Source organism: Thalassophryne amazonica, chromosome 14, assembly GCF_902500255.1.
Source record: "Thalassophryne amazonica chromosome 14, fThaAma1.1, whole genome shotgun sequence".
Taxonomy (NCBI): Eukaryota; Metazoa; Chordata; class Actinopteri; order Batrachoidiformes; family Batrachoididae; genus Thalassophryne; species Thalassophryne amazonica.
In genome coordinates, this window is record NC_047116.1 from 63,870,410 (window position 1) to 63,893,344 (window position 22,935).

The 22,935-nt window shown below is 40.6% G+C and overlaps 1 protein-coding gene and 1 long non-coding RNA gene across 2 annotated transcripts in view; one reads left to right on the forward strand and one right to left on the reverse strand.

Annotated features, from left to right (window-relative positions):
• Positions 1-22,935, forward strand: part of lrp1bb (low density lipoprotein receptor-related protein 1Bb) — a 1,555,752-nt gene that overhangs the window by 1,165,574 nt on the left and 367,243 nt on the right. The window contains exons 53-57 of the mRNA XM_034186395.1: positions 1,697-1,819; positions 5,264-5,404; positions 5,627-5,814; positions 11,794-11,977; positions 12,068-12,153. Coding sequence (XP_034042286.1) covers positions 1,697-1,819; positions 5,264-5,404; positions 5,627-5,814; positions 11,794-11,977; positions 12,068-12,153 — 722 coding nt within the window. The remainder of the gene's footprint in view (positions 1-1,696; positions 1,820-5,263; positions 5,405-5,626; positions 5,815-11,793; positions 11,978-12,067; positions 12,154-22,935) is intronic.
• Positions 720-22,335, reverse strand: LOC117524584. The gene is made up of 2 exons (XR_004564802.1): positions 22,240-22,335; positions 720-762 (listed from the first exon to the last, which is right to left on the reverse strand). It is a non-coding gene; the product is annotated as an uncharacterized LOC117524584 (long non-coding RNA).

Here is a 22,935-nt window from a genome sequence, read left to right on the forward strand (position 1 = left end):
ACACTAGTTTCCAATTCTATAAATGTTTACCTTTGAAAAAATTTCAAGGTCAAAATTCTGTTTGAAGTGGTGGCTTTTCATATGCTAAATTAAATGTGATCAAATGTCAGGAGTATGCATTTAGTTCATGCACTTGAATCTAAGCTTTTTTGTGGTGTTCTCAGTTTTTTTTTTTTTTTTTTTTTCGGTTTCTGAATTCTATTTCAGATCATTTTCACAGAACATTAGCGGGGGTGGTAGCCAAGTGGTTAATGCACTTGGTTTCAGTTCAGAAGGTTCCAGATTCAAATTCCACCCCTTCCACATTTCTCCATGTAATATGGAGTTGCATCAGGAAGGGCATCCGGCATAAAACCTGTGCCAATTCAACATGCAGATCCACCTTGGATTTGCTGTGGCGACCCCAAGTGCAAAAAGAAGGGAGCAGCCGAAGGGACTTACTTTACTATTGGTTATCTATGCAATGCACAATTTGTCATTGCCTTTTAGCACTTGGTTTCCGACTGATAACTGGAAGAGACACCAACATGCATAAAATTGGAACCTCCATCCAACTTTGGTCTAGGTAAATACATAACTGAACTAGAGCACCATGCACGTAGAGCGCAAACCTCCGCCAACACTATTTCTATCCACTATCCACAAATTTTGATCTTGGAAAAAAATTTCAAGGTCAAAGTCCTGTCCAAAGTGGCTTCTCATAAGCTAAAATATAATACAAAGTATAGATCAAAAGGGCTTTTCAAAGTTAAAATCAAATATCTGCTGAACCAGCAATACAGATCACATGCTGATTAAACTTAGTCTATTCATTGTGAGTGCCACTTTACACCTCATTATCACAAATGAGAGTGATTGAGGCACTTTTGACTGTGATAAAATGCAAAATGTACATTAAATGGTCTTTTCAACATTAAATTCAAATGTGATAATCAGATCCAGATCAAACTTTGTCAGGAGATAGTGAGTGCCATGCTGCATCTCACTTTCAAATATGAGAGTGACTGGGGCAAGTTTGATTCAGATATAATGTAAAAATATATATTAAATAGGGTTTTCAATGTTAAATTTAAAGGCCACAAAATCTGTAATCTGGTTCAGTTCTGGATCAGACTTTGTCAGTTGATAAATGATACCATCTTACATAAGGCTCTAACATAAGAAACAAATTTGATCTTTTTTGACAGAGATGAATTTTTGAAAATTCATTCAATGTTAAATATAGGAATTTTTCCAATTTTCCAAGATTTTAATAACTTTGACCTTTGACCTTGAAATTTGAAACAGTTCTTGCCTATCAGGATATGAATATTCAGTAAAAAGTTCATAAGAATATATGAAAAATTGTGGGCTCCAAACAAACGGGTGAAAACATTACCTCCTCCCATCTTCGTTGGCGGAGGTAAATATAAATGGCCAGAAATATAGAAGAGGATTATAACCACATTTACAAGGGGTTTGCTGTTTGGATTCATCTCAGCTCATCTTTATCTGTGTCAAAAAATTCAAACTGTTTGTAATTGGATGTAAATCATCTAAATTACAAAAAAAAAATAACCAGCAAACAGAAAACCTCCCACTAATATGCAAAACGTTTACTCCTGCTGAGGTTCTGCATTTATCACTCATCTTTCATCATGTCAGATTAAATCAAACCACATCTTCACACCTTAACCCACTTCTTTTCATGCAACAGCACCCAACAACACCTGTGACGACAGCTCATTCCACTGCCACAACAAAGTGTGCATCGCCCGGCGGTTCGTCTGTGACCATGATGATGACTGTGGAGATGGATCTGATGAGTCAGTGGAATGTGGCAAGTAGTTCTAGCTTATTTTGACCCTTCAAGTGAAACTCACCCTTTTTAAAGGTACACACAGACAAGTTTGACAAATTGGATTGTGGAATAGCAGTTGTAGCCTTTGTAATTACCCTCACCCCACCATAAAGGAGACAAAAGGGTATTCAGAAGTGTGTCTGTGTATAGGCATGTGTGTGTGTGTGTGTATGTGTTCATTTGTATAAGTCATAATCCAAAATTTATTGCAACTGCTGACTTGAAATTTTGTGTGAGGTTGGGTATCACTGCTGTCCCCTCCAAGGTGAACCACATCTGGGTTGGGAACAAGATTTTTTAGGATTTTTCCCTTAGCACTTAATCACTATGACATTGTTCACTTGTCAGTGTGTGGGGGGGGTCTGTCTCCAGTGATATTATGTCCCTGCAGAAGATTGGCTGTGTACATGTCTTATCCCAGATTGCAGACATTGTTAATAATTGTTTGCCATTGAGAAATGAAGCTAAAATTGTAATGTACTGGGCCTGAAATGTACTTTGAATGTGTGTCTGGTGTTTTTGTACAGACACAGAGGCATTAAAATACCAACCAGTGCACATCTAATTGTGATCAAAAATCAAAGTTTAATGTTAATAGCAAGAACTTCATTACACAAGTCTGTTTTGATGTATAAATTAATTTGTGATTCTTACTTGTCTTGTCATCTGTAGCGACATTATACTGCATGAAAGTAAGATTTAAGGGATGTATTAAAAATCTATCAACAAACTGAAAGAAGTAACACTTCACAAATTTCAACATAGGTCAGACAGAACAGATATACATGAGGCTCTATCAGTTTAACAAGTTTAATCCCATACTCTTATAATATTCTGTACAAAGTGCATTTTATGGTTTGTTCATATTTATATAAGCATATAAACATTCCTTGTGATTAGCAGGGCAAGCACAAGATGAGTGGAGTTAGTCAGCAAGGGTCAATGATGCGCAACTAGTGGAGAGGTGGCAGAGACAAAAAATGCGCAAAAACAGGCAAAAAGGCAGTAACTTTCTCATGTGGAATGTCACTGAATTGATCCTCCCAACACATGCAAAAATATGGCCACAAATCTCGGACATTCTGTATACATACATGGTAACAGGGATACATGCAAAAGTTGAATGGCACTCTCACGGATGTTCAGCGCCACTGGTGTGGCTGAAATGACCTCACGTTTTACTCACATTTTGTATGTGGAATATTACATTGTTATTATGTGAAACAGGCTGGAAAAATTCCCCCGACTTTAGGCAGAAAAAGCACTGTAAATAATAAATAAATAATAATGAACAAAACAAGGTGAAAAGTATGAACAGCCACTCAGGGACTTACAGAAAGATGTCCACTGAGCTGTGTCTGTCAAGTTCCATTGACATTCTCACAGACAATGACATAAAAACAATTAATCCGTATTGTCTCGCCCACATTCTCCACACAGGTGTCCTCACTGTCCCTGCATGCACGAAGGCCGGCCAGCAGAATTAGCCTACGATTTTCAGAAAAATTAATTAAGAAAAAGAAAAACACAGTAAATCTGGTTTGTGCGCTCCTCTGTGGCCAGACAGGATGCATCCAGTATACGTGCCTTCACAGCCGGGCCAGACATAAAATGTTGTTCCATTAGACAGCATAGCTCCTCCATGCCAGAAAAAAAGACATGTCTAACACCTGACGCGACTGTACAGCTGGGCCACACATAAAACTTAGTTCCATTAGTTGGCATGGGCCCTGCTTGATGAGTGCGTACAGTCGGGCCATGCATAAAACTGAAATCCATTAGATGGTACAGCTCCTCCATGCCATTACAGGATGTGGCCAGCTCACCCACACACGACCACGTCAGGTGTCCGCTGAGCAGGAGCATTAAACTTAATTTTCACTTCTGTCCTCAGAATAATTAAATAATTAAATAAATAGAGGTAAACACAATGAATCCAGTTCATGCAGCTCATGAATCCAGCCCACTCATGTGAGTGCACATCGAATTGGGGCAACTGTTTGTTGTGATTTGGCGCTATATAAAAAAATTGATTGATTGATTGAATGTGCATCAATCAGGGAAGGAGTAAGATTAGGTTATGGCTAAGGTTAGGGTTGGGGGTAGGAGTAGGGTTAGGAATAGTGAGTTAAAAAACCTCTGTCACAAAAATGTGACTCATTTTGTCACGGGAGCACAAAAAACAACAACAACAACAACAACAACAAAAACGTGAGACTGGGCTGCACATTGAGAGTTGCAGAGACAATCTGGTGAGGGGTACAAGATGCTGTCTGACAGTTTGGCGAGGGAGTTTATCATGCAAATTTTTTGGTCTGTTCGAAACTCAGGTGACACAAGGGTGCCACCCTGTAACTGAGGCAAGGGGATGGTGAATGAGGGTGAACCTCACACCGAACTGCACAAATGTCTTCCTCGATGCCATTTGGAGGCTGTCACAGCCCAGTGAGACATTAGCCTAAGTGGGTCCTAAAAATGTCCAAAATCACCTACATAAGCTCTACTGGATATTCAGCCTTGAATTTTTGGGCTCTAATAAATGCAGATGAGGACCCATGAACCTCCTATTTTGGGTCACATTGGCATTTTTTAACCAGCCCAGTCTCATGCTTTTTGTTTGTTCCCCAGTCACAAAATTAGTAACATTTTCATGACGCATTTTTTTATTTTATTATTTTTAACCCTACCCCTTTCCCTAACACTAACCATAACCCCCACAGGCCCCCCTCACATCACCCTGCATTTGTGATACTGTCACAAAATGAATTTGCACTCCGGTGCACAAGCTCCAAAAAATGTGGCGCTTTTTATAACAGTATCATGAACCCACAGATTAATAATGTACTTTTCATGATGCCATCATGAAATGGCATGAGATTGGATTGTTTTTAACATGCATAATGACGCAAAAGGAATATAAAGACATACTGGTTGACAGACAGGTTGCTTGTGAAGCCTTGTTGCTAGTTACAGGATCCTGGTGGACACTAATGCGCTGTTGCTTGTCAATACGTGTATGGTTATTGTTTGTACTGAAGTTTTTAACATTCACCAATATGGATTCTTCAAGTGACAAACATAAAGATGATTAAGGTGAAGTATAAAAATCACCATCTCTTTCTGACTGTGGAGTTGTGGTTCTATCATATTTTTGATTTTTCTTGACACTCTTCGCCATCCGGACAATATTATTTCCTGTCGAAGTGTCTCTCTCTTTGGTGAACATTTGCATCATGCTACATTAAAGTTGACACAGCAGTTTAAACGAGACATGCAACGCACACGGTTGAGCAAATCATGATTATCCACGACATCCCCAAAGTTCAGTCTGTGTTCACCCACGCCGCCTCCACTCTGCTGAAATGGAAACCTAAACTGAAGCTAAAATGTAATTTGAGCACTTGATTTTGTCACTTTCTTCAGTGTATCGCTTGTGCGGATCAGAGGAGTTTCGCTGCAGGGACGGGCGCTGTCTTCTCAGCTCGCAGTGGGAGTGCGATGGCTACGCTGACTGTCCCGACTACTCTGACGAACTACCGCTGAACCTCAAATGTCTGGCTGCAGGTAAGACTTCTGTTTGGCTCTCAGCTGGAAGCACTTCATCAGTGTCACCAGCTGCACAGTTCTCCCAGGAAACTGGTGGGGACGTATGTTGGAAACAAAAGGCACTACAGCTGGAGAGCTGTCCCAGATGGAATTAATCTTCTGTGTTCCTTTGTCAATTCACAAACATTCTTCTCTTATGGAGCTTCGTACCAGTGACACTCACATCTTGCTTTCTTGCAGGAAGTCTCTGCAATGGCTCTTTCTTCATGTGCTCCAACGGACGCTGCATTTCTAAGGGTAACCTCTGTGATGGAAGAGATGATTGCGGAGACCGATCTGATGAGATGAACTGCAATGTGAATGAATGCCTGAATCGCCGGGTCAGCGGGTGCACACAGGACTGTGAAGATCTTCCTGTAGGATATAAGGTAGTCAGTCAGTCACCAGTGGACTTGTAACAGTCCAATAAATTCAACATGCATTCTCCCCGAGAAAAAAACCTGCTGACTAAACTTAAACCATTAATCCCAGTCATTTAATACAGTGTGAGGTTTTCCTCCCTAAGTTTATTAAACCAGATGTCTCACCACTTCCATTTCTAGTGCAGTAACAGTTAACTAATCGCAGCAGATCTAAATGATTAATGGCAGATAATGAATCTAGCCTAACTTTGCACATCATTAAACAGATAAAGATGGGCAGGGACATGCATACATTGACACTTTTTTTTTTTTTACATAACCTTGATGCTGTCAGAGGACTTTAATAATGTGTTAACAACCATCTGTGCTCCCTGACTGTGTCGGGTAATGACACACGATGTTAGAGAGGTTTATGCAGGTCAAGGCCGTATCTTCAGTGCTGTGGCCAACTCTGCCGTCAGACTCCACTGATTCTTGCCTTCATGACTGGGCTTTCCTCTGGTACTCCTCCATAAGATAATTTTCACTGCATCAAGTGACAAAGTGGCAGAAAAGCTCTCTACACGAACAAGACTGTGCCAGAGCTGGACAGAGAGCACATGGTTTCTGGCTCAAACAGAGGTCAGTGGAAAGGCCTCAAGGTTATAACTTTGGAGAGGAAAGGGAATTTCACTGGGTCCACAGCGGCGGATTCAAGCACTTTAACTTATTTGTGTGTTTGTGTGTGTGTGTGCGCGCGTGCGCGTATGTGCGTGTGTGTGGCAAGGGTTAGTCATTAAACCTGATGTAATTTTGTTGCAAAAAGGCCCATCTCTATCATGGCTTTCATTTCACTATATAATACAGATAGGGTGTGAGACATTTTCATTGCTGACCTGCATTACTTTGATTAAAAGGGCTGATGATGTCTTAAATATGTTATCTATCATTGCAGCATCTTCTAAAGCCATTCTAAAAGCAATATATTGATTTTGTAATAGAACCATAATGCATCCATTATTTTAAAATAATAAATTCCTCAGATGTTAATTTGTAATGACTTAAAACAAGATTTGTCAATATCTTTGATTTTTCTGAGCTGGTCATTTGTGTGTGTTAATATTTAAAAGGATGTGCGAATGTGTAATATTGTGTTTTTTATTATTTTATTATTTTTTTTTTTTGGTATTTGACTTACATGCATAGGACACCCATAGGGCTATTCAAAAGCACTGAATTAAGGACTGCGGTATTTCTGTACTGACTTTATTAGTGTGTCAGTAGAAAGCCAAATTCGACAATTAACATTGTTTCAAAAGCAACCCCAATTCCAATGAAGTTGGGACGTTGTGTAAAATGTAAATAAAAACAGAATACAATGATTTGCAAATCCTCTTCACCCTATATTCAATTGAATACACCACAAAGACAAGATATTTAATGTTCAAACGGATAAATTTTATTGTTTTTGTGCAAATATTTGCTCATTTTGAAATGGATACCTGCAACACGTTTAAAAAATCTGGGACACTGTGTTACATCACCTTTCCTTCTAACAACACTCAATAAGCATTTGGGAACTGAGGACACTAATTGTTGAAGCTTTGTAGGTGGAATTCTTTCCCATTCTTGCTTGATGTACGACTTCAGTTGTTCAAAAGTGCAGGGTCTCCATTGTCGTACTTTGCACTTCATAATGTGCCACACATTTTCAGTGGGAGACAGGTCTGGACTGCTGGCAGGCCAGTCTAGTACCTGCACTCTTTTACTAAGAAGCCACACTGTTGTAACATGTGCATGATGTGGCTTGGCATTGTCTTGCTGAAATAAACAGGTACGTCCCTGAAAAAGACATTGCTTGGATGGCAGCATGTGTTGCTCCAAAACCTGGATGTACCTTTCAGCATTGATGGTGCCATTACAGATGTGTAAGTTGCCCACACCATGGGCAACTTATACACCCCCATACCATCACAGATGCTGGGTTTTGAACTTTGCGCTGGTAACAATCTGGATGGTCTTTTTCTTCTTTTGTCTGGAGGACACGAGGTCCATGATTTCCAAAACAATTTGAAATATGGATTCATCAGACCACAGCACACTCTTCCACTTTGCATCTCTCCATTTTAAATGAGCTCGGGCCCAGAGAAGGCGGCAGGGTTTCTGGATGTTGTTGATGTATGGCTTTCACTTTGCATGGTAGAGTTTTCACTTGCACTTGTATATATAGTGATGAACTGTGTTAACTGACAATGGTTTTCTGAAGTGTTCCTGAGCCCATGCGGTAAGATCCTTTGCACAATGATGTTGGATTTTATTGCAGTGCCACCTGAGGGAGCAAAGCTCAACTATTTGCCTGCAACACGTTTCAAAAGTGAGGACTGAGGACACTATTTTTTTCTAAGGACACTAATAGTGAGTATCATGACTGGGTATAAAAGGAGCATCCCCAAAAGCCTCAGCTATTTACAAGCAAAGATGGGGTGAGGATCACCACTTTGTGAACAACTGCGTGAAAAAAAATAGTCCAACAGTTTAAGAACAATGTTTTGCAACATTTGAACATATTTCGAGAAGAAAATTGAGGATATTAGGTTGAGCATAACTCAGCAGGCTTTGGTCCAACCATTGCATACTGCTATGGAGGTGGATGCACCCAACGTGGTGTTACCCAGATTTACAGATTTTGATGGTATCTCGCTAGGCGCGCTGACCAAGCTCATGACGTCTACTAAAAGCACAACCTATTTATTTGATCCTATACAAACAAAACTGTGCTGGAAATTATTAATCTGTCATTAACTTCTGGATCTGTTCCTAAATGTTTCAAGTCTGCAGTTATTAAACCATTACTTAAGAAATCCAATCTCGACCCTAGTGTATTGAAGAATTATAGACCGATATCAAATCTATCATTTTGTTCTAAAATCCTGGAAAAAGTGGTTTCGCGACAGCTCGTGGGCTACCTCACTCAGAATAATCTTTTTGAGCCACTGCAGTCTGCTTTTAGAAAATTTCACTCCACAGAGACAGCACTTACTAAAGTAGTGAATGACCTTTTGTGAGCAATGAACTCAGATACCACTACAGTCTTGGTGCTGCTGGATCTTAGTGCTGCATTTGATACTGTGGATCATCATATTTACTCAATAGGCTGGAGAATCACTTTGGGATTACTGGAACTGCTCTTGCATGGTTGACGTCATACCTGTCCAGTCGTTCTTACTGTGTATTGTGTAATGGAACCTCCTCTGATCATAGGGACATGAAGTTTGGGATTCCTCAGGGATCCATTTTAGACCCCCTGCTTTTTTCCCTTTATGTAGCACCCCTCTGGAATATACTGCGGCACTTTGGGATTCCCTTTCATTGCTATGCTGATGACATTCAATTGTACATGCCAATAACTGCTGGTAATCTCACTCACATAAAATCTTTGGAAGATTGCCTTGCATCAGTAAGAAGTTGGATGTCTAGTAACTTCCTACTTTTAAATTCTGATAAGACTGAAGTTATGGTTCTTGGTCCAGCGAGGTATCGGCATCAATTTGATCAGCTAGCACTTAGCATAGGTCCATGTGTTATACATCATACGGATAAAGTGAGGAACCTTGGAGTAATTTTTGATCCTACGTTGTCCTTTGATCTCCACATTAGAGACATTACGAGGACTGCTTTCTTCCATTTGCGAAATATAGCGAAGATTCGTCCCATCCTGTCTATGGCTGATGCTGAGACTTTGATTCATGCATTTGTCTCTTCTAGATTGGACTATTGTAATGCTCTATTTTCTGGCTTACCACAGTCCAGGTTTAGGGGTCTTCAACTGGTTCAAAACGCTGCTGCCAGACTTTTGACACAAAGCAGAAAGTTTGACCACATTACGCCCATTTTGGCATCCCTGCACTGGCTTCCTGTTCCTGCAAGATCGGATTTTAAAGTACTGTTATTAGTTTATAAAATTGTTCATGGACTTGCACCTCCCTATCTGGCTGACCTGGTAAGCCCCTATGTACCAGCTCGGGCCCTGCGTTGTCAGGGTGCAGGACTTCTGTGTGTCCAGGGTGAATAAAAAGTCTGCCGGTCACAGAGCTTTCTCCTATCGTGCCCCAGCTCTGTGGAACGATCTGCCGGCACACATTTGGCAGTTGGACACTGTGGAGACTTTTAAATCACGTTTAAAGACTCATTTGTTTTCCCTGTTTTATCATTAGTGTTATGATGTGTTTTTATTCTTGTATTCTTCTATGGTTGTCTTTTTTTTATCGTCGTCGTTTAAATTTTAATTGTTTTTTATGTTGTGTGAAGTGCCTTGGGACGATTTTATCGTGAATTGGCGCTATATAAATTAATAAATTTGATTTTGATTTGAACATTCAATTACAAGTAATTTAAGGATTCCATCATCCATCAACCCCGGACTGTTGGACAACTGCAGTCGTACATCAAGCAAGAATGGGAAAGAATTCCACCTACAAAGCTTCAACAATTAGTGTCCTCAGTTCCCAAATGCTTATTGAGTGTTGTTAGAAGGAAAGGTGATGTAACACAGTGGTAAACATACCACCGTCCCAGGTTTTTTGAAACGTGTTACAGGCATCCATTTTAAAATGAGCAAATATTTGCACAAAAACAATAAAGTTTATCTGTTTGAACATTAAATATGTTGTTTTCATGGTATATTCAATTTAATATAGGTTGAAGAGGATTTGCAAATCATTGTATTCTGTTTATTTATTTATTTATTTTTTTTGGACATTTTACACAACATTTCTGTGAAGGCTCTCAGTTGTCCAAGTGGTTTCCATAGTAGAGAAGTATGACTCTTGTAGAGAAGAATAGTCAAGACAGAAGTCAGACTACCACAGCAAGAATTTTAGCTGAGGAAGTGTCTGCGATTAGAATTGAAACATCCTCGTGTCAAGCAACCCAGTCCAGTCGAAGATTCAAGCTTATCTACATTTTACACAGTGTCCCAACTTCATTGGAATTGGGGTTGTATATGTGGCACTTAAATGTTTAGACCCTGAATATAAGAAGAAAATAAAGAAGACATAAGTTTTATAAATGCACTGTGGGCCATCCCTGGATTTCATAGTAAGAAACTCTGAAAATCTATCACTCTCCGCTGGATGGGGCACCAGTCTGATACAGTTTACTTCTTCAGCCTTGGCCACTACCCATTTACAGCTATGTGGACTGAAGTAATGCAGTTGAAGGGGCTTGTTTAAGGACAGATCTTTCCATTTCCTTATTGTATTTCCAAGGGGAAAAACACACCATCTTATATTTAGAACAATACATTACAGATATTTTTTTGAAGAAAGTAATTATTTGCCAGAATAATAAATATCTGATTACTTTTATGTTTTTACAATTTAATGTGTGAGTCCACAAAGACAACACAATCAATGTGATGTTTTTGTAAGACCACTAGAGACTTCAACTAATTATTATCCATCCATCCATTTTCTATATCTGTTTGCTCTAATTTGGGATCACAGGGGCCTATCACAGCAGTCATAGGGCATGAGGCGGGGTACACCTTAGACAGGATGCCATTCTGTTACAGGGCAAGAAAGACAAACACATTCACACCCGCATGCACACCTACAGAAAATTTAAAGTTTCCAATCTACCTAACCTGTATGCCTTTGGATGTGGAAGGAAGTTGGAGCACTCGGAGGGAGCCCATGCAAGCATGAGGAGAACATGCAAACTCTACACAGAAAGGCCACAAGTGGGAATCGATCACATGACCTTCTTGTTGTGAGGCAATAGTGCCAACCACTAATTCACCATGCTGCCACTAATGATTTTTTTGAATATGCCAAAAATCTTTTGGCATTTTTTTTTTCATGGCCTTGTATAAATCTCAGCATTTGGAAATTACGATAATATATTTTCATAATTCTAACTTTTTAAAGGATGGCAAATAAACCAAACATAAGCTTGTCTTCTTTTCAAAATTCAATGTGTATTTGTACTGTTTGTTATTGTTATTAGTGTAAATGCTGGCCTGGATTTCGTCTGAAGGATGATGGGAAGACTTGTGTGGATATAGATGAGTGCTCCTCAACCCTCCCCTGCAGCCAGCATTGCATCAACACATATGGCTCTTACAAATGTCTGTGCGTGGATGGCTATGAATCACTGATGCGAAATCCCAATACTTGTAAAGCTCTTTCAGGTTCGTACAGTTTTTCTTCTTCATTTCTGGAGCTGAAGACAGCTAATGCAATTTTACTGGTTATCTTATGCTTGGTATTTCTCATTTCAGTTGAGGAACCTTTTCTCATTATGGCAGACCACCATGAAATCAGAAAGCTCAGCGTTGATGGCTCAAATTACACCATCTTGAAACAGGTGAGGAACTTTTATATCATTGACAAATTGTGGCACGTGAACTTGTCATTTGACAGACGCTCAGCACTTTTTTTTTTCAAATGACATTCTGCAACATGGAATGTAAGCATGTCATTCAGATTGGCACATGTCTGCTCTTTGTGTTATTTTAATCTCTGCTTCCAGATTATCAGTGATGGATTACAGGTTGAAGTGGCTGTTATCAATTTCTGTTGAAATAGAAATGCTCATAAATTGTTGAAGAAGCAGGATGGCTGTGGTGATGAGTTGTACTGAGTGAAAATATGCTGCACATAATTACATAATTATTATTATTGAATTGGATGCAACCTCTAATTGCTTGAACCAAATAACTGTGCAGAGGGATACAAACGGCCCCAGGGCCAGGGATCCTGATAAATATGTCTTAATAGTTAAAAGTGTGCTCTGTCTTCTTTTTTCTCTCTCTTTCTTTCTTTCTTTGTAAGTATGGAGCTTATAAGAGAAAATGCACACATACATGTCATAATGTGAGCTGTCTATGGTGCTGATCAGATGGAGAACATATATTTACACCGTGTGGTACATTCAAATAGCAGTCATGTTGTATATTAAAGCAAACAAACAAATAAATAAAAAAAGACAACCAAAATGGTCAGGTAGTATTAAAAAACAACCTTAAACTAAAAATCTAAAGACCTGTGAGCAAACCCAAGACATTTTCATCTGTACGGTGGCTCTGTTCAAACCTGAACCTAGTAAAGGGTTGCATGTGTAAAAACATGCACAAACACCATAGTTCCCACAAAAAGTGTGGATTATGTTAATTTATGACAGGTGCATCCTGAGGATTGCATCTTTGCAATGTGGAAAATAGCACATATTGTCCATTTAATGTTTGTGTTCATGAATACATAGTTTCGGGTGTTTCAAAACTGTGTGACATGAACATGCAAATAGCTGAGGTTTAGAAAATATGGTAATGCATATTGTAGCTCTTTATGTAAATTCTGGAGGCTCTGTAGATGGTCTTTAAATGTTTTTTAGAATATACACATTAAACTGTGATGATTCTAGCAAGTCTGTTTAGTTACAGTGCTTTTGGAAAATCCATCCATCCATCCATCCATCCATCCATCCATCCATCCATCCATCCATCCATCCATCCATCCATCCATCCATCCATCCATCCATCCATCCATTTTCTTCTGCTTCATCCAAGGTTGGGTTGTGGGGGCAGCAGCTCAAGCAAAGCTGCCCAGACCTCCCGATCCACACACACCTCCCCCAGCTCCTCTGGGGGAGCCCCGAGGCATTCCCAAGCCAGCTGCGAGACGTAGTCCCTCCAGCATGTCCTGGGTCTTTCCCAGGGCCTCCTCCCAATGGGACGTGCCCAGAACTCCTCTCCAGCGAGGCGTCCAGGGGGCATCCAAAAAAGATGCCCCCTGGACGCCCTGGACATCTTTTTGAGATGCTTTTGGGAAATGACTCTTTTAAAGTTCATAAGAGAGATGCTTTTTGAAAAGTAGCCCAATTTTGAAGCGGTGCAAAATTTGATTTTGTGGATGTGGGAAGGGTATATTATTAGAAAACACTGGCATCAGGACAAAGTTAAGTATTTTCATATTTGTGATGCAGCCTGCAAGGACATCATCAACAGCAATGGCGACTGAGATAGACGATGTCATCAGACATCCTCCCAGTATTAATGTATAACTATAGCACTGCGCTAATAGATTGCAAAGCTCTGCCAACACTAATTTCCAATTTCATATATTTTTAGAAGTGGCTTTTCATAAGCTAAAATTTAATGCAAAATATAGATCAAAATAGTGGAGCAGGTAATTGTAACAATTGTTCATTTCTGGAAATAAGCACCAACATTGGCACACATACACCTGAGACATTACTCTTTCAAAAAAGAAAAAACAAATGATTGGCCACTTGAATTTGTTTGATCACAATGATTCCAAAAAGATACAGGACTATCTATGACTAAATGTTAGGGCCCCTTCACACATAGTATTAATGTGGACAAATTGCACATGAAGCATGAAACTTATGCATTTCGTGTAAAATTGGAGCTGCCTCTAAAGCGTTGTACAGCTGTCACTACAAATTGGAGTTGCCTCTAAGGCCTCATAGACACGTTGCTACAACTATTTGCGCACACCAGTGGCTGAAAGTCAAAGTGTGCCCTGTGAGAGCCCATTTGATCCCTCTCGTGGCAGGTGTCAACCAAATTCCAGCTGACACACACGAACATCCAACACGGCTCAATTGACACTTAAAAAAATGTGTGACCAGTCACACTGTTAGGATGAAAACAGTCAGCAGACGACCACTTTTGGCTGTGAAATTTGTCTAAGTGCCCCACTAGTGTGGCTTTGCAAAACAACAACACGTGCCGTGCATGTGAATCACGCATGTGTTGCACCCCCCCCCCCCCCACACACACACACACACACATCTGTAAACATGTGGCATGCCGGTGGGGGTGGGGGAGCACACTTGCATGAGCTGCTGACATATGGATGTACAGATGGTGTGTTGTGTGTGCGCTGAACTGACAGGGGATGTGTCCGCCCACAGCAGCTGCTGTTGGATCTGTAGTTCTGGATGTCACAGCTGGGAAACACGTATCATGTTTGGATGGACATGAATTTTCAACTGTCCACTGTGACGCGCGTCACAGTGGACAGTGTCCAGCTGGCATGGGCCTGGCTGGACCAGTAGATGTGGACATGATAACAGCGCGTGCACTACTTCATTAATGTCATTGCATGACTGTATGTCTGTGACCATGGTTCATCTACAGAGGAACAGACGGTTCATACTTGATAAGATGGATTCAATGAAATGTGGTGTTTTTTATGGTGTGTGGTTTTATTATTATTATTTTTTTTAATACGCCCATCTGTTTGTTGATTTCAGGCATTTTCCCGCACCATTTACAAGCCAGTGATGGTAGCGCAGTGGTATGGTTTTGTGCTGGCAATCAGTAAAGTGCAGTTTTGAATCCCATGGGTGGCATGCATTTTTTTGTTTGTTTGTTTTGTTTTCCACAGCGCAATGTGGTTCCACACATACTACCTGGTTCTTATTGTTTACACAGCAGCGGAGCGATGTGGTTTCACAGGTACCAACTGGTTTTTATTTTTATTTTTCAACAGCAGCTGTGCGATGTGGTTACACATGCTCCAGTTGCTCGCACTATGTTCGTGCATGGTCGTGCACAAATATGGTGCTATGTTTTTGTGGTTTGAATCATATTTGTCTAATAGATTACAATTTGTTCATGTAAATGGGGAATCTTCTTCACAGACTAAAGTTAATTATGGAGTTCCACAAGGTTCTGTGCTAGGACCAATTTTATTCACTTTATACATGCTTCCCTTAGGCAGTATTATTAGACGGTATTGCTTAAATTTTCATTGTTACGCAGATGATACCCAGCTTTATCTATCCATGAAGCCAGAGGACACACACCAATTAGCTAAACTGCAGGATTGTCTTACAGACATAAAGACATGGATGACCTCTAATTTCCTGCTTTTAAACTCAGATAAAACTGAAGTTATTGTACTTGGCCCCACAAATCTTAGAAACATGGTGTCTAACCAGATCCTTACTGTGGATGGCATTGCCCTGACCTCTAGTAATACTGTGAGAAATCTTGGAGTCATTTTTGATCAGGATATGTCATTCAAAGCGCATATTAAACAAATATGTAGGACTGCTTTTTTGCATTTACGCAATATCTCTAAAATCAGAAAGGTCTTGTCTCAGAGTGATGCTGAAAAACTAATTCATGCATTTATTTCCTCTAGGCTGGACTATTGTAATTCATTATTATCAGGTTGTCCTAAAAGTTCCCTAAAAAGCCTTCAGTTAATTCAAAATGCTGCAGCTAGAGTACTGACGGGGACTAGAAGGAGAGAGCATATCTCACCCATATTGGCCTCTCTTCATTGGCTTCCTGTTAATTCTAGAATAGAATTTAAAATTCTTCTTCTTACTTATAAGGTTTTGAATAATCAGGTCCCATCTTATCTTAGGGACCTCGTAGTACCATATCACCCCAATAGAGCGCTTCGCTCTCAGACTGTAGGCTTACTTGTAGTTCCTAGGGTTTGTAAGAGTAGAATGGGAGGCAGAGCCTTCAGCTTTCAGGCTCCTCTCCTGTGGAACCAGCTCCCAATTCAGATCAGGGAGACAGACACCCTCTCTACTTTTAAGATTAGGCTACTTTTAAGATTAGGCTTAAAACTTTCCTTTTTGCTAAAGCTTATAGTTAGGGCTGGATCAGGTGACCCTGAACCATCCCTTAGTTATGCTGCTATAGACGTAGACTGCTGGGGGGTTCCCATGATGCACTGTTTCTTTCTCTTTTTGCTCTGTATGCACCACTCTGCATTTAATCATTAGTGATCGATCTCTGCTCCCCTCCACAGCATGTCTTTTTCCTGGTTCTCTCCCTCAGCCCCAACCAGTCCCAGCAGAAGACTGCCCCTCCCTGAGCCTGGTTCTGCTGGAGGTTTCTTCCTGTTAAAAGGGAGTTTTTCCTTCCCACTGTAGCCAAGTGCTTGCTCACAGGGGGTTGTTTTGACCGTTGGGGTTTTACATAATTATTGTATGGCCTTGCCTTACAATATAAAGCGCCTTGGGGCAACTGTTTGTTGTGATTTGGCGCTATATAAAAAAAATTGATTGATTGATTGATTGATTGGTTTGCTAATTCGAACTGTTTTGCACTGTTTCGCCGTAAGTCAACCAAATTTGTACTGTGTGAAGCGGCCCTTATGGAGTTATGGGATTAAAAAAAGGTAAGAATGGTGACAAATGTCAATTTCAGTTTGTACAGGGGTCAAAAGTTAAAGTTGCTCTAATTTTGGTAACAAGTGATGCAAATTATTGGTTGAGTTAATAGGGCTTTGCACCATATGTCAAGCTTAGTTATCACATTTCAATTTATTTTCATTTATATAGTGCAAAATCACAACAAAGTTGCCTCAAGGCGATTCACACAAGTAAGGTCTAATCTTACCAACTCCCAGAGTAAGCACACAGGGGACAGTGGTAAGGAAAAACTCCTTCTGATGATTTGAGAAAGAAACCTCAAGCAGACCAGACTCAAAAAGGTGACCCTCTGCTTGGGCCATGCTACCGACACAATTTACAAAACAATTTACAATAAATAATATACAGGAAATTTTTGCCAGTGCACAGGACAGGAAGGCAGCAGAAGCAAACAACACACCCATCTCAACAAAAACAGAATCAGACATCGGAAAGACAACAGATACAGTATAATTTGTCAGTATTAAGCAGCAAGAAAAACAGAAGAAATACTAAGGTGATCACCAACCACTAGCCCTAAGCTTCACTAAAAGACTCAGAATTTAGATAAAGTTGAGGCCGCAGCCCGCTGCGTTTCCTAATGAAATGAATTTAAAAGATAATAAAAAACATAGTAACACACTATGCCAATATGCTAGCTATACGAAAGGGAAAATAAGTGTGTCTTAAGTCTGGACTTGAAAGTCTCTACAGAATCTGACTCCAATATTGATGCAGGGAGATCATTCCACAGAACACAGTCATGATAAAAAAAAAAGCCCTGTGAACCGCAGACTTTTTTTCACCCTAGGGACACAAAGTAGTTGTGCACCTTGAGAACGCAGAGCCCGGGTCAGTACGTAGGGATTAATTAGGTCAGCTAAGTAGGGAGGTGCCAGTCCGTGAACAATTTTTTTAGGCTAGTACCAGAACTTTCATATCTGATCTCACAGGGACAGGAAGCCTGTGAAGAGATGCCAAAATGGGTGTAATGTGGTCAAACTTTCTGTTTCATGTCAAAAGCCTGGCAGCAGCATTGATCCAATTGCAGACCACTAATACTAGACTGCAAATTTCCTATACAGGTGGAAGAAAGCAGTCCTCGTAATATCTCTAATGTGGGGGTCAAAGGACAACGTTGGATCAAAAGTACCCCAAGGTTCCTCACTTTGTCAGTATGATGTATGACACGCAAGCCTAGGCGGTCAAACTGATGCAGATGTCTCACTGGACCAAGAACCATCATTTCAGTCTTATCAGAGTTTAAAAGCAGGAAGTTGTTAGACATCCAGCTTTTCACTGATACAAGGCAATCTTCTCAGGATTTTATGTGGATGAGATTACCAGCAGTTATTGGCATGTATAACTGAGTATCATCAGCACAGCAATGAAAGGTAATCCCAAAACGCCGCAATATGTGCCCAAGGGGTGCTATATAAAGAAAGAAAAGCAGGGTGCCTAAGGTTAGAGGTAGTGTTATTGTACAAAATACAATGAGAATGACTGGTCAGCTATGACGTCAACCATGCAAGGGCACTCCCAGTAATCCCAAAATTATTCTCCGGCCTATCGCGTATAATATAATGATCCACAGTATCAAACGCAGCACTAAGATCTAACAGCACCAGAATTGTAGTGGTGTCCAAATCCATTGCAAGCAGAAGATCATTCACCACTTTAGTGAGAGCTGTCTCTCTGAATGATATTTTCTAAATGCAGACTGCAGTGGCTCAAAAAGATTATTCTCAATAAGGTGATCCACGAACAACCTTTTCCAGAATTTTAGAGCAAAATGTTAGATTTGATATCGGCCTGTAGTTTTTCATTACACTTGGGCCAAGATTAGATTTCTTAAGTAATGGTTTAATCACTGCAGATTTGAAACATTTAGGAACAGATCCAGAAGTTAATGAGAGCTTAATCATTTCCAGCACAGTCCTTAAACAGTTTTGTTGGTATAGGATCAAATAAGCAGGTTGTGCTTTTTGTAGACATTACAAGATTCATCAGCATGCCTGGTGAGATACTATCAAATTATGCAAATCTAGGTAATACCTCAGTAATGGTACCAACCTCAATAGCAGGGGGTAGTGGCTGGGTTAAGGCATGCTGGAATATGTTTAACCTAATGTCGACTATTCTGTTCTCAAATAATACAAGAAATCATGTGCTGTAAAAGGAGAGCACCTTACAGGTGGTTGTCCATGAATAACTGTTGCCAAGAACAAGAACTTTCAGTTATGCTTGTTTTTGTTGGTCAAATCAGTGCAATAGGTCCTCTTTATAGCCAGTAGTACATGCTTATAGTCTAAGGACCCTGTCCCACTGGGGAGAGGATTAATTGCACATGAATTGAGTATACAAATTACAGGCACTCGTTGTCGTCCGCAACAAAAATGGCCAAAAATGGCAAATGTCCCAGTATGAATTACGGATATATTAGTAATGTATAGCGAATATATGATGAACAATCACGGTTGTATAATGCATGTAGTGAGGAAACGGATCCGACGCATTGTGATTATCATGGCAGTATTACGGGTGTATTATTAATGCATCTCGCACGTGTTGCACATGCACGGCATCTGCATTGCGGTCATAAAAGAAGCGCACTCGGGCCGTCTGCATCACTATTCACACCAACAATGCAGCCTCTGAAGCAACTGCTAGACTTGGACAAGTTGATTGGAGTAAACAAGCAGTGAACAGGGCGAGTGGTGATGTCAGCGGCTCGCATCAGAGTGCACCTCATATGAACGATTAAAACAAGAAGTTAAATCTGTTATAAACATAGGAATAAATACTGTAACAGCTGCAGACAAGAAGGAAAAAACACACAAATGTTTTATCAAGCCTTGCCAATGTAAACAAGTCAAATAATTACCTTTATAGACGACTCAAAATGCTTTCTGCAGCTTGTTAGCCATTTGTGCGTGGCCCAGCTGTGATTCAGGAGGTGATTAGAGCCTTTTTCAACAGCCAATTTGCACAATAAAATGATTAATCCATCACAAAATAATTATTTTATATATGCAGCGTCCAGCGCAGAGCACGTGGCAGCCGGTGGAACAAAGAACGGCATCCAGCTGTGAACACAGCGAATCTGATTTGCATCCACCACAAATCAGATGCAAAGCAGATGTAATAAAAATGCTTTATTCGTGACCAATCTGTATGCAGTCGCTACAACTTATTTTAGTTCATGATGTGGACATGATAGGCACACAAAATATCCATTTTACACACTGTCCCAGTCCGCTGCCAAGCTGCAAATCCCTCCCTCTGCGTGCCGCGCTCCGTGCCGCCATCGAGAGCCACAAACCACCGGATCATTTCTAAATGGATGGCAATGTGGAGCCAGGACCGTCGTGTGCACTTTCTCTGGTTATCACAAGAGCTGGACATCAACCATTTTCCGGCAGATTTCACTTTTAACAAGAGATTTTGTCATGGAAAGCCGAGCGGAGGCTTCGCGTGTCACGATGGATTCACTACTGGAGCAAGACAAAACCACCTCCATTTTGGTCTCACAGGACGGCTTTGAGATGGCGTTCAGACAGCTGTTGGTGGTTTTTCCATCGAGTGATTATCCGAGAAATTGTGGATGTGCCTGGACATGCCAGAACATGTCCCGTGAGGCTTCATCACGGAGTTGCTGTGCGCCATGCAGCACCGCCGCTACGCGCGAAGCCTCCACTCCTCTTTCCATGACAAAAACTCCTGTAACAGTGGAATGTGCTGTTCATTTCCAAACTGGACGCTGTGTTTTATCCGGGACATCGTCTGACTAGCACAGAAATTGTGAAAAGACGTGGACATCAGCACTTTTTCGGCACATTGAGACAGACGTGAAGAGGAATTCCGCGCGTCACGGCGGTGCCGCATGGTGCAAAGCAACGCCGTGATGAAGCCTCACGGGACATGTTCTGGCATGTCCAGGCACATCCACAATTTCTCGGATAATCACTCGATGGAAAAACCACCGACAGCTGTCTGAACGCCATCTCAAAGCCGTCCTGTGAGACCAAAACGGAGGTGTTCCTTTGTCTCGCTCCATCAGCAAATCGGTCGTGACACACGAAGCCTCCGCTCGGCTTTCCATGAAAGTGAAATCTGCCAGAAAATTGTTGATGTCCAGCTCTTGTGATAGCCAGAGAAAGTGCACACGACGGCCTCGGATCCACAGAGCCATCCGTTTAGAAATGATCCGGTGGTTTGTGGCTCTCAATGGCGGCATGGAGCGCGGCACACCAAGCATCCTTAAAGCTGTCCTTAAAGCTGTCCTTAAAGCTGTAGTAACAGTCCTTATTCTCTGCGAAGCCCGTAAAATTTTCACCGAAAGCCAGATAAATTTTTCGAATGGTTTCCAGCTGCCAGTCTCTAACAGTTTCTGAAAAAATTCTGATGGAAAAAAAGCCCAAATCATTCCGCCATTTCCTGACAATGAAAATCCGCCGAGGGGGCTGGACCACTCCTCACTCAAAGCCTGCTCACAGTCGAATGACGCAACCGACAGGCGTGGAAAAACTCACGGATGCGCACGAGGGTTCAAGCTTGTCTGATGCAATCACACATGATTCAAATCCATATGGTTTTTGAAAAAAATAAGGTCGGATACTTCTCTAATAGACCTCGTACAGTGCATAGATTGAGTATGTATTGGGTATGTATTGAGTATGTATGGCATATGTAAGGCGGATGTCATCCCTAGCCAAAATGTTGTGCAGCTCAAAAAACCTGGAAACGGAAAAACATGCCTCTGCGGATAATTACGGATGTGTGCGGGTGTCGGCCGACTCATACAAGCATGTTTCACGGATATTGCGGATGTTAAGTGAATATGAACCAATTTTGTGTGCAGTCCATACGCAAATCCTCCGAACGGCAGTGGGACCGGGCCCTAAGATAGCATCATTTCCGTTCTAGACCTCTACTCTTATGCTTGAGGTCACGCATTACAGGGTAACATATGTCACATTTCATTGAATCCAATGGACGTCGACATTGTTTGACCTTTACTTTGCAGACCAAGCATTCAACACCATCAAAACGATTCCATTTAATTTTGACCCCTGTGTAATTCTTCAATTTATCCCTACCTGGCTGTCTATTGAAAGTTCAAGTGGCCAGTCATTTTTTTTTTTTTGAGTAATGTCCAAGGAGTATTTGTGCTGAATTTGGTGCTTGTTTGACCATTTGAAGGATTCCTCTGAAAACATTCTGTTATCTGCTGCAGTGAAAGCACTTTTCAATGTTAAATTCAAATACCTGCTAATTCCACAATACGGATCACATGCGGATCAACAGTCTATTCATTGAGAGTGCCCATTTGCACCTCATTGTCACAAATGAGAGTGATTGAAGCACTTTTGATTGAGATATCGTGCAACATGTACACCAAACAGGCTTTTCAATATTAAATTCAGATGTCCACAAATCCCCAATCCAGATCAGATCCAGATCAAACTTTGTCAGACAATAGTATATATATATATATATATATATATATATATATATATATATATTAAATGGGGTTTTCAATGGACAGAAAATGTGTAATCCAGATCAGATCCAGATCAAACTTTGTCAGGCGATAAAGGATACCATCCTACATAACGCTCTCAAATATGAAATATTTTTTGAATATTCATTCAGTGTTAAAGAATAGGGGTTTACCAAGATTTTTCTTTGAACTTTGACCTATGACCTTGAAAATTTAATCAGTTCTTGCCTATCAGGATATGAATCCTCTTAAAAAAAAACAACAAAAAAAAAAAAATCTTGAGTTTTAGGATGCAGAAGGTTTTGCCATGTGGACAAATGGACACTATGCACAGGAGAACAGCAATTTCTCTTGACAAGCACAACTTACAGTTGTGAGAACTATTTGTGCACTATTTTAACAGAAAGACTGCATTTTAAATTAGCGTACAGTCTTTCTCAGAGTTGAGATTTGTGAACTAC